This window comes from Malaya genurostris, chromosome 2, assembly GCF_030247185.1.
Source record: "Malaya genurostris strain Urasoe2022 chromosome 2, Malgen_1.1, whole genome shotgun sequence".
In the NCBI taxonomy this organism is placed as follows: domain Eukaryota; kingdom Metazoa; phylum Arthropoda; class Insecta; order Diptera; family Culicidae; genus Malaya; species Malaya genurostris.
The window spans coordinates 102,744,815-102,757,424 of record NC_080571.1 but is presented as its reverse complement, the minus strand read 5'-3'; the positions used below and the strand labels follow the sequence as shown (position 1 = coordinate 102,757,424).

The window sequence follows — 12,610 nt, the reverse complement described above, 5'->3', positions numbered from 1 at the left end:
TCATTAGTTTGTTAAAATGAGTAGATTGTATTTATTTTAACCAAAACTCATTGTGCGTCGTTTTCCGGTTGTCACAGGCTAGTGGAGTGGATGAGTGGATGAGAAAAAAGGCGTCTCGGTACGATTTGGATAAAAATATTTGCGTTTCACTAACTTGCACCAGCTTGTTTGAGCTTTGGTTGTCAAGCTAATGAAAAAATCTGTTGATATATTTATCATGGCCTCTACTTCGGAATAACCATATTACACAGTGACTCTGTTGCTTAAGCTCAACTGAATCAGTTATTTTGGTAATAAATTAATTAAAATTGTTCAGCAAAAAATCTATTTTCGGCTGTAGTTTTTGTGTGTCTCATTTCTCGAATGGACAATGTATGGAACACTTGTAGGGCTAACTTGATACTATTATTTTGCTAAAGGAAGTATGTTAATACGTTAAGGCGTTTTAGAATTATGCAATGTTTTAGAGTTTTTTCAAGGTATTTTAAAAACTAATTTAAATGAGTTAAAAGAAAAACACCCTCCCAATTTTCTCTTAAATGTTAACTTATATTATGAACTTTCAGTAGCCGCATAGGATACATTTTTATCGATCTGGCATCTAATGAATTTTGATATTTGAAGGTTGACTAGTTTTCAATGAAAAAACAATCATAACTTTTTACTGGTAGCTCATATGAAAAAGCTTTACTCAGCAAAATTATGCGCAATATTTATTTCAACAACTCTTCTGAAGACAACTTTTCCATAGAACGTTTCACAAAAACGTTAGCACAAAAAAATCGATTTGTCGGGAGTGAAGACACCAACTACAAAAAACTAATATTTAATAGTGAAAATATGGTTGTCACGCTAATTTCCCGTTTCAAACCCTAGTGCAGTGGTATCGGTGCAGAAAAAGTGTATCACTGGTGTAGTGCAATTTGCAAAAACGAACGGTTTTAGTGCAACCTCATCTACACCGGTGTAGCGCAATTTAGAAACGAAAACGGCATTAGATTCAAATGAAATATCTTGTGTCCGATAGCATGTTGTCAAATTTTATCCGGATTGCGGTTCATAAATTTTCACAATCATAGTTTCAACTGAATGGTCTTCAAATCATCAAGACCCGTTTTCTGGCTTCAGAAACTACCCGGCCATATGTGCAAAAATAAAAAATAAAAATATGCATCTTATTTTGGCAGAGTTGGCGGGATCGATTTTCACAAATTTTTGTTCAAATTAAAGTTTCTATCCAGTTCCGGAATTTCTATGAAACTGATTGGTAAATTTTTATCACTCGCTTCGAATTCTCAGCGATTGGTGAACCGCTTTTTACTAATTTATATTTGAATTTGAGATCGCGTGTCTCATCGGCTGCTTAGAAATTTTATTCGAACCCGATCTCCGGTTCCGGAATCACAGGATGATAGGTGACAAAAAGTGCCAACCGTCATATAAAGGGACGATGCCAAACATGTTCAAATCTTCGAAACTAGGCCTAAAAATGTTCCTATTTAGTGGTTTTGTTAGTTTATGGTCTGGCGACCCAATTTCGGCAATACCAGTTCCAGAAATGCTATCTTTGAGAGCTTTATTAGTTATTGTTCTCAGTCTTAAAAGTCTTGGTCCTCAGCCTTCGTCTGCGCTGCTTTTACGCGCATGGCCTAGTATAGAATTTAACCACCGTGAAATTCAAGTCCAGATTGTTAGTTGGTATTTTTTGAGAACCTAACCCGAATCGATGTAAGTAACGTAAGTAAGTCTCGGGCCTAACACAGAGATGGCGCTAGTTTTATTGCAGTTACCTTTTTTTCAGTTAATACTAACCCTGCTGCTAGCTGTTAATATTTCATGATATTTTATTCATTAGTTTGTGAGTTATTGTGCTAAGAGTGACGCTAATTTTGTGTTTTACGATTTTACATAGCTTCTTGATGGGAAAAAGACCATTCTAGTGAATCAATGGCTTGAAAAGAGTAATGGAGTCCTCGCTTCATCAGAAACAACAATAAAACGTTGACTTCAAACGTGGTCGTAGAGACACCGATGATGCAGAACGCAGTGGACGTCCAAATGAGGCGGAAACACCACAAAATCGTTTTGAATGATCGAAAAGTGAAGTTGCGTGAGTTAACCGACATCGTAACGATATCAAAAGAACGTGTTGGCATTATATTGCATGAGCATTTGATTATGAGAAGCCACTGTTCAACGTGGGTGCCGCGTTTGCTCATTGTTGACCACAAACGAGAACGTGTTGATAATGGATGAAACATGGATTCATCACTTCAATCCGGAATCAAAATGGTCGTCATCTTAGTGGACAGTAACTGGTGAACCTCGTCCAAAGCGCCTGAAAGCACAACAATCGGCTGGGAAGGTTATGGCTTCGGTATTTAGGGATGTGCGTGGTTAAATATTTATCGACTATCTTGAGAAAGGAAATACCATTAACGGTTAATATAATATAGTGTCATTGGAGCAATTGAACGCTAAAATTTCAAAGAAACGCACCGTGTCACAAGTTAATCACAATATTGGCAAAACTACATGAATTGAACTTTGAATTGCTCCCACATCCACCGTATTCGCCAGATTTGGCTCCCAGCGACTACTGGCTGTTCGCAGACCTGAAAAAATACTCGCCTGTAAGAAATTTCGTTCGAATGAAGAGGTTCTTGCTGAAACTGAGGCCTATTTTAAGGCAAGAGATAAATCGTTCTATAAAAGTGGTATTAAAATGTTAGAGCGGCGCTCGAATGATTGCATTGCTCTTGATGGAGATTATGTTGATGAATAAAGTAAATTTTGAACCAAAAAAATCGTGATCTCTTTGATAGGCCCGGAACTTTTCAGCCCATATGTTACATGCCATGCAACGAGTGCAATTATATACATTTTGTGTTAGAAGTAAGTTATTTTGCCGTGCCTTAGCTTTAAAAGTCGGTCACCGGGTAGTGCCATGAATTCTTAGTTATTACAGATGCAAAAGTGGCAATGAGATACAATGATTCTCAAACAATGGGAAAGGCTTAAAGTTTTTGACACATCTCACCCTGTTGTTCCGGAACCGGGAGTCAGGTTCGAACAAAAGTCCAAAGGCAGTCTGTTTTTATAGACGTACACCGGTATTTTAGATTCTAATTCTATTTTACCTTCTACATCGCCAAGACCATACTTGGGGACTCGAATTTAGTGTTCGACCCCCTCAAGTAGAAGGTAAAATAGAATTCATTTCTTTCTTCTGATCATTCCTATATAAGCCTGTCTAGGCTAGCCTTTCCGTTCTAAATTTATAACTGATTCAATCTAGAATACCTATCCGTCTTTTCATTTCCTATCTTTCGTCTCTCGCAGTTAATGCTTACCGAAAAGAACCAATCAAAATCGATATAGTATGGGACTATATGATTTGATTGTGAGTTGAAGGAAATCGATTAAGCGGTCTTTGAGAAAATCGAGTGCACTTTTTCTTCATTTTGTGACACATTTTACCCCGTTACTTCCGAACTGAAAGTTTGATCCACGTAAAATTCGCTAGGAGGTTATGGAAACTCATTTGAATCTAATTTTGTGAAAATCGGTTCAGTCAGCTTGAGAAAATCGGGTGCAAAATTGGATTGAATTCATTGGACAGTTGTAAAATTTCTCCGTTCTGCTCAGAGACTGGGCTGCATAGCAAAATAGTTAATTTATTAGTTAAAATTGATTCATTGAATTTGAGGCCTGGTATCTGTAGTACAGCAGTAAAATCACTTTTAATTCTATTTATTTACACATATTTATTAGGAACTTCTGGCTGATCTTATACTCTTTTGCGCTTTTCCTTCCTCCGAGATTTTCTAACGCTTCTCCAGCGCTATCTGACAGCCGTTTGCCACTTTTAAAAGAACCGTGAATTTGATGACAACATCGTCCATTGTCAAGGATGTGGTGAGACGATATTTTCTTAGCAAATGTACGATCATGATTTTCATCGAAAGCCAAGCATATCTGATACCTAAGCAGTTCCGAGGCCCACCGCTAAACGGAAGGAACGCGTACGGGTGTCTTCGTGCTACATTCTCCGGAAGAAATCGATCCGGATTAAATTTATCCGTGTTTGGACCCCATTGCTTTGGATCCATGTGGACTTGATAGATGCCACATAGTATTACTGTGTTTGCTGGAATGGTGTTGCGATCTGTAAACAAATAATGTAACTTTTAACAATTTTGATTAGTTCAGAAATATTTTGATGAGAATATACCGTTAAGCTTGACATCACTTGTTGCTACTCTCCCAATAAGAGCACCTACGGGATACAGTCTCATTGCCTCTTTGCAAACCATGTCCGTGTAAGACAGCTTTGCAACGTCTTCTATTGAGACAAATTGGTTTTCATCGGGACAAGCTTCCATCACTTCCTGGTAGACTCGTTCTTGAATATCAGGATGAATAGCCAACATCAGCAATATATTACTCATAGTAGTTGCAGTTGTGTCGTTTCCAGCAAATATGATCGTATCCAGATGTTCCGGAATATCTTCTTTCAAAAACTGATCGTTTTCCTTTGCCAACTCTAGTAGTTTATCCAAGAAAATCTGTGGTTTCTTGCCATTCAGGTCAGAATCGGGTTGTGTGTCACGACTAGAAGCCGTAATTGAATCTGCTTTTCGAGCATCCATCACTTTTGTCGTTAACAATCGGGCTTCCTGCAGAATTTTTGTTTCCCTTTTGTATGCCTTTGTCATACGATAAATGAACTCAGGATACATAGTTATTGAGAAAATTCTTTTCGTTACAAGATCCAGGAACTCTTCTTGCAGTCCCAAATAATATTCTCCATCCGGTGTTCGCTGCATGTCGAAGTTTACTCCGAAAGCGGTAGCTACGAATGAAAGGAAAATTGAGCTTATTTTTTAAACTGAAGTAGATTACCAAACGTACAGTAAATTGTGTCCACCATACACAGAGCGATTTCATGATTGTAGTTACGTTCTCCTTTCCCAACGTGCTTCTGCATCAGCTCGGTGAAGAGTGCACTTTTTTCATTAAAAATACTCACAAAACTGTTCAGATTGGCTGGTCCAAAAGAAACGTTCAGTAACTTCCTTTGACCTTTCCAGATGTGAGCTAAATGAAATACCAGAAGACAAAATTGAACATTGTTTGTTATTGAAATATTCCGAATTCAGTCTTACTCGGTGAGGCGAAAATTCCTTTGCTGACATGAAAAAATTGATATTGTATCGATTTATCGAGGCAATGCGGAGAGTTAAAAACGATCTGTAGCTCCTCGGGTGTATAAACGGCAACGTGCACCAAAGGGCCAAGGTGAATGCAGAGCGGAGATGGATACGTGCTGCTAATTTTATCCAAATTTTCAAATATTACCTCTGAAAAGAGATTAGAATTGAAACGGAAAAATTGTTATGCAATTTTGTAGCGATGTCCAAGTTTAAGAGTACAATTAGGAAAATTCTTGTACCTTCTCTTTTGCTATGAATTAATATTTATTTATTTAGTATTTTATTATGTAAATCAAAAATTTATGTAATGATGGAAATGTGATCAGTAATCCTACATATTTCATTATATTATGGTTAAAAAAATTACCCAAAAATCTTATTGTTGTTCCAATAATTTTGGGAATATTTTCAAACAAGCCATGAGTTTGTGTTGAGGACCCTCGATCCTTCAAGGGGGTCAACAAGCGTGGTGACCGTTTTTAAGCTTAAGATTTTGATCTGTAACAAAGAATGAACAATTTCGCTACAGGCGAGAATATTTTACCCACATATTAATCAATTGAAACACTCATAGTTTATAACCATAAAAAGTTAGTGCCTAGCTTGCGAACAAAACCTGTCGTAAACCCATTACAATCAATCACTGAATCTATTCCATATTTTTATGTGGTGGTTTTGCACGATACGCATTGTGCGATGATTCGTTCAATTCAGGCGGTTGAAATTTTGCGCACCTTATTTTGTCACTGAATTTTACCTTAATGCACGTTCATACCAAATATTTTGAAAAACTTCAATTATTATCTTATCTCAGAAAATTTTATAATGGTTATCTCAGAAAATTTTATAATGTATTGCTGAACATATTTTCAATGAAATGAAAAATGCCCCTAAATACTACATTTATTCACGAATAAGTTTCGCCCATTCCTGTTCTGAGTGAAATTTGTAAAGAACCCTCATAGTAACGTAAGACGTTACATAAAAAAAAAACTCTTCCTAATCCACCTTGTAGTGTGATAATGCCTTTTTCTATCATCATTCTTTAGTTTGGAACTATGTTGAAGAAAATCGATTGAGCGGTCTTTGAGAAAATCGAATGCACTTGTACTTCATTTCTTTTGCACATTTTATCCCGTAACTTCAGAACCGGAAATCTGATCCAGTTTTGAACCGAGGCCCGTGTCATATACCATTTAAATTTGTTCGACGAGGTAGCAAAATGTATGTGTGTGTATGTTACAAAAATATGCACTCGATTTTCTCAGACATGGCAGAACCGATTTTCACAAACTTAGGCTGAAACGTCATACTTTCCCATAGAACGTGTGATTAGTGTGTGAATTTGTGTTTAAAATTGCAACCTGCCATTTGGAGCGAAAAAGCAAAGTCTTGGTTTTTACATTCCTTGTGCGGAATTTGACCATCTATTTCAACAGACTTCGCAGCCGATTCAGAGTATACAGAACCATTGCAAGGCTGCACAGTGATGCCAGTGGTGGCAGAAAACCAGAGTAAAAGTAATAATTTTTTCCTGCACTACATTATTTTTTTGGAATTCTCAGATCACAGTTTAAGCAATAAAAATTTTTGAATAAAAAACTAATCTCCCCATATCATATCAAGGATAGGTTATTGTAAACTTTCTTTTCATCCTTCCATACAAAATATATGGCGCAATGATAATGTTTTGCGACTAGTGTTTTTAATAGGTAAAAAGGGTTGTCACTGTTCAATAGTATTAAAATTAACGACCATATGATAAATAAATTTATAACATACATAACATCAAATAACTGAATGAATGTCGTATAATATAACAGGCGGGAATAAATTAGTTTTTTGCTAAGTTCCATGATTTTTTATGAGAGTATCATTACAGTACCATTATTCAAAGTACAGTCCATCGTTATTTACTACTTGCTGTCATCTTTCTGGTAAGACTCGGATACCATGTGAAAAATTCCTTTTCTCAGATTCGCGGAATGAATCGATCTAATTCTTGGTAGTTTCGTAGTAGACCTGACAGGTTATGCGCTATGGAATTTTTCATTGAAGCGTTTATAAATAAGCTTTTATAACATTCGAAACATGGTCCTTGCATTGTCATGAAGTAAAAATACTTTGTCATGACGATCTTCATATTGCGTCCTCTTTTCTTGCAATGCCAAACGTAGCAATCTGTATCTGTATATGGCACCAGTGATGGTGTCACCTAATTTGAGTAGATCATAATAAGTAGCGCTCAGTTGATCCCACCACATGCACTTTTTATGTTGTCCGGAACGTTTCTTGTCGTCCATATAATTATATATAATTAAATATAATTTTATATTTGACCATTTTATGAATGTTTGTTCAGCGTCATTTTTCATAGTTTAAGAAAATACTTTAACATAATAAAATCCTACTATTATAATAAATCGGTAATATTTAATCGAATTTTGTTTTGTACTTCTTTTATTGAAAAGTTTGCGTTTTTATCATAAAATCGAGTCGAAGTTGTAAGTTACAACACATCAAATATATTAGGATAATATTATATTATAATATATATTTGTTTCAATGTACACATTTTCCGGTGCATCATGTCACTTTTCGGTGGAACCATTTTTTTCATATATTATCACGATAAAAATATATTCAGAGACCTCAGTTTATTAATAAAAATTCATCCAGTTGACGTTTATCAACATAATTGGGGGTTTCGACAACTTTGGACTTTGGATTTCGTATGGACAGGTATAATTGTTTACTAATGGCGATTGCAATTCCATTGCTATGTTATGGTCCCATATAGTTTCGTATGCTATCGATCAATTTTTACCCAAGAACATTCGACGTGAATCTTTCCATCCCCCATGGTCCAATCTGACCCTAAAATGTTATAAGCGTGCTAAACGTTCTGCTCTAAGAAAACTATCGAAGCATCCTTCGCTCTATTTGAGATCGTATTATATGTTCCTCAACAACCGTTATAAGCGAATGAACAAAATGTTATTTCATTCCCACCTCCTTCGTGTACAAAATAATTTAAAAATCAACCCCAAAAGCTTCTGGAATTACGTGAACGAACAGAGGAAGGAATCAAGACTACTCAACCAGATGTTTCTTGGTGACGTTGAATCATCCGTGTTGCCTGACATTTGTAACCTATTTAAATCACATTTCAGCAATGTATTCTCTGATGAAACCTTATCGAATGATCAGATCTCCAAAGCTATCATTAATGTTCCTCGCCGTTCCCCGATTGGCCCCCATCCAATAATAACGACAGCTATGATTGATAAAGCGTGTTATAAAATGAAACTATCTTCTAACGCTGGGCCCGATGGTATCCCTTCTTTGGTATTGAAAAAGTGCTCGAACAGCCTTCTGATTCCCCTTTCGATGCTGTTTAATATCTCACTCAATTCAGAAACTTTTCCGGATATTTGGAAAACATCATATATTTTCCCGGTTTTCAAGAAGGGAAATAAAGCTAATGTATCTAATGATCGTGGGATAGTCGCACTATGTGCTGTATCTAAGTTACTTGAAAATATAGTTCTGGACTTCATCAAGCATAACTGCAATAACTACATCTCGGAAACACATTACGGTTTTATGCCAAAACGATCAACTACAACGAACTTATTGTCTTATACATCTTTTATAATTCGATCCCTACAAGCGCGCCTTCAAGTTGATGCTATCTATACGGATTTCTCCGCAGCCTTCGACGAGATAAACCACCAAATTGCAGTTGCTAAACTCGAAAAACTTGGATTCAGTGGATCTTTACTAAACTGGCTTCAATCATATCTTATTGGTCGGGAAATGTTAGTGAAAATCGGTGAATGTACTACAACACTGTTTGCTGTAGGTTCTGGAGTCCCTCAAGGCAGTCACTTGGGACCTTTTTATAATTGCTCTACCTCAATGATCTCAACTCTTTCAATCATTCGTGAACTAGTGTAACGACAATAGAATGGTCTTAAATGCCTCGAAATGTTCCGTTACGTCGTTTACTGGCAAACATTCGCTATTTAGCTACGACTATAATATTTCGCAGATTGTACTGAAACAAGTGTCTACCGTTAAAGATTTAAGTATCGTTCTTGATACCAAGTTGAATTTCAAAAGTCATATCGATTATGTGATCTCTAAGGCCTCCAAGATTTTAGGTTTCGTCTTTCGCATTACTAAGAGCTTTGTCAATGTACATTGTTTTAAAGCATTATATTGTTCTTTAGTCCGCTCGACGCTTGAATATTCAGCTGTTGTCTGGTCACCCCATTATCAAATCAACATAGATCGGATCGAAGCTATTCAACATAAATTTATTAGATTTGCCCTGCGTAACCTACCATGGAGAGATCCTACTAATCTTCCTAGTTACATAGATCGCTGTAAGCTTATTGATCTTGATCGGTTATTCGTTCGTCGGAATGTCTTCAAGGCAACTTTCGTTGCTGATTTGCTTCAATCACGTATCGATTGTCCCGAACTCTTACAGTTGATTAATCTCGCCATTTATCGACGCAATCTTCGTACCCAACCCTTTTTGAGACTACCTGTTGCAAGAACAAATTATGGTTCTAATGAGCTGTTCTCCAGTATGTGCTGAACATTCAACAACTGTTCCAATGTTTTCGACTTTCATTTATCTCGAAACATGATTAAACGATTGTTTCATAGTCACTTGTTAGATTAGGATTTGTCTGGAACCGTTAATATTTTATTTTCATTCAATTTTCATTAACTAGATTCGCTCGCCTAAATTAACCTGGTCGTTATTTGCTCTTTTTCTCTGTCTTCCACCATCCATTTTTATCACTAGTTAGCTCTACATGCCGATTCTAACGTCGTCGTTTTTTTCTGTCTTCCACCATTTTTTAGATAACTAATTAGATCTACATGCCGATTCTAACCCCGTCATTCGTTTTCGCTCGCTTAGCACCCCCTCCACCAACCCTTGTTTTCAATTTACCTAACCACTTTTCTCCTCTCTCTCACCTTCTAAGTAACTAATACTATTATGCTTGGTGTCATCAACTAGTTATAGTGTTAGAAATTTGGTTTTAACTGTTAGTTTTAATTATAGTGTTAGGCCTAAATGTATCTGTTGGATCATTGTAATCTGTTGATGAGGAGGTTTCATGCCTGCTGGAGAGAGAGATTGCTAAATTTAATCTCCACCGGGCTTTTCCCTGCTCCAGATAAATAAATAAATATATAAATAATAAATTGTAAGTTGGTGCTATGATCCTACTGACACAAAGAATCCTTCCAGGTCGGGGCTCGAACATACGACTAGTGACTTGTAAGACTATGCATTCAAGCACCAGCCCGGGGCAACCATTTAGAGTGACGATGCATAAAACGGAAAAAATCTTCCAAATATGGCTCAAACTATTTTAATTTTTAAGTTATGACTTCGGCTGTACCGGATATAGTGCCGCCTTAACCGATTTTCACAAACTTGGGCTCAAACGAAAGGTCTTATAGTCCCATAGGTTGCTATTTAAATCTATCCGGATCCAACTTCCGGTTCTGGAACGCAAAAAGGGAAAACAATTATTTCACATTTGCTCCATAACATAAAATCCATAAAATAAGAAGGTTAAGTTTATTAAAAAAAATTTGGTTTTTATTACAATTTCAAATGTTTTTTTTTTAATGCTCTAGCAATATTTAAGGAACTATCAGTAATATGAGAAAGTTATCATTTCAACCCCTAGGTGGATTAAAACAGGTTTTTGAAGAATACTGCAGTACCTATTGAGATATGAGAAAGGCATCATTACACCACTAGATAGATGAAAACAGTTTTTTCTGGTCTTTGATTTTTCGAATCAACTTTTAGAAGCGAATGGGACAGATTCATTTCTCGGGTCATTTTTCAATAGGGCGTATAAGCAAGTGACAGTTTCTCTTTAATCACTCTCTCTTTCGATCATTGTGATGTGATAAAGATGATTTTCTTTGATATCACTATTCTGTTTGAAAGTCGAAAGTTTCGGGTATCCTTTCATGCAAAGAGTTGAGTGATAAACGTGGAAACCGCTTAGTAATTGATAGAAGAGAAAGTAAACAAAGAGAAACTGTCACTTGCTTTTACGCCCTTTTGAAAAATTAACCGAGATTTCACAACTGTTACGTTGGCAATATGTTTGTTCATAATGATTTAAAATTGTACTAATACACGACATGATTATAAAGTATTAGGTAAACATATTGTTTAAAAATATTATGGAAAATATCAACTTGAGTACTATGGAAAAAATATTTATCTTCTCAGTTATGAACTGAAATAAGTGGACACGTTTTGTCCAATCCCAATAATATTGTAGTAATAATGATAATATAATATGAAAGGTCGAATTTATTATTGCTGAGTTGCCAAATGTTTGCATATTAATATCTCGGGTGGGTTATTCAATGCAAGTGGCGCCAGTCTTATAATTCATTGTTGTAATTCACAAGAGGAATGTAGTACCAATGCATCTTTTATAAAGATTGCGATTCAACGATGTTCAAAGGTCACTATATTTCACTATAATCGAAGTTCTGTCTGAAGTTTGGTTTCCAAAAAATGAGCCGAAATGTTTGGATCAGTATTGCTAAGTCCGAATAATTATTCACTAGCGTCATGCCACAATCATGCCATCATGATTAGTAAGGTATAGCAGGATAACTAAACGTGTCCTTCTTCCATAGTTGCACTTTGTATTTTTCTCACTTTCTTTAACTTGAACTTTCCATTACGAGTAAAACTAACATGCACCTGTGGATGTATATTTCAGCAGTAAGTACCCATGTCCAATTAACGGTAATGCTGGCGGTCCATTCATGTTTGCCACGCAGGCCAGTATCTTCCGGCGAGACCATCGGTAGTAGGCGGCCAGAACGATCAATACCGCACTCAAGTATATAAACGGCGTATTCCACATGGTTGAACTGCTACCAACGAGAAAGATAACTCGCGGAAAACACACTGCTGTCCTGCTGAACTTGAACGGATCTAACTGTAGTTTGCATGCAATTTGTTCTCCGATACGATCGAATCTGACCTGACACCTTATAACTGACTGGTTCTGGACGGGTGCGCGCCTCGGATTAGAATGATTGTGGATAGCAGGTCCATACGTGATTTTTATCATCACACGGAACAATTTCATTTTCCCGCGGCTCAGAATGTCGCAATTGCACAACGGAGACAACAATGTTGCCGTACGCTTTCGAGGGGTGGGTGAATTGATTCGAGAGACCCAGTGCAAGTCAATCACTGTGGTTATTCCATTTATCAATCCTGTTTGAACAATTGGTGATGCCCTATATGCTCTCGTGAGTGAAACATGTCAGTTCCTGTAAACAGCCATACGCGACCGGGTCACTTGCTGCGAGTGTAA

The 12,610-nt window shown here is 36.6% G+C and overlaps 1 protein-coding gene across 2 annotated transcripts; it reads right to left on the bottom strand.

Annotated features, from left to right (window-relative positions):
* Nucleotides 1-3,676: 3,676 nt before the first annotated feature.
* On the bottom strand, nt 3,677-12,309 carry LOC131431062 (cytochrome P450 4c21-like). Of its 2 annotated transcripts, none has more exons than XM_058596521.1 (5): nt 11,986-12,309; nt 5,169-5,363; nt 4,915-5,100; nt 4,235-4,855; nt 3,677-4,168 (listed from the first exon to the last, which is right to left on the bottom strand). In XM_058596521.1, the coding sequence occupies exons 1-5, from the start codon at nt 12,149-12,151 to the stop codon at nt 3,828-3,830; spliced, it is 1,509 nt and encodes a 502-aa protein (XP_058452504.1). In that variant the 5' UTR covers nt 12,152-12,309; the 3' UTR covers nt 3,677-3,827. The 2 variants fall into 2 exon arrangements, with proteins under 2 accessions (XP_058452504.1, XP_058452505.1); XM_058596522.1 differs by having other exon boundaries at nt 12,015-12,112.
* Between the last annotated feature and the right edge of the window lie 301 nt (nt 12,310-12,610).

Bases quoted from the DNA above. Each gene is read 5' to 3' on its own strand.
- LOC131431062 (XM_058596521.1), bottom strand. From the start codon at position 12,151: ATGTGGAATACGCCGTTTATATACTTGAGTGCGGTATTGATCGTTCTG. The intron at 5,364-11,985 runs GTGCATGTTAGT...ATCTCTTTTCAG, and splicing joins GCTGAAATATACATCCACAG to AGGTAATATTTGAAAATTTG. The intron at 4,856-4,914 runs GTACGTTTGGTA...TTTCATTCGTAG, and splicing joins TATGGTGGACACAATTTACT to CTACCGCTTTCGGAGTAAAC.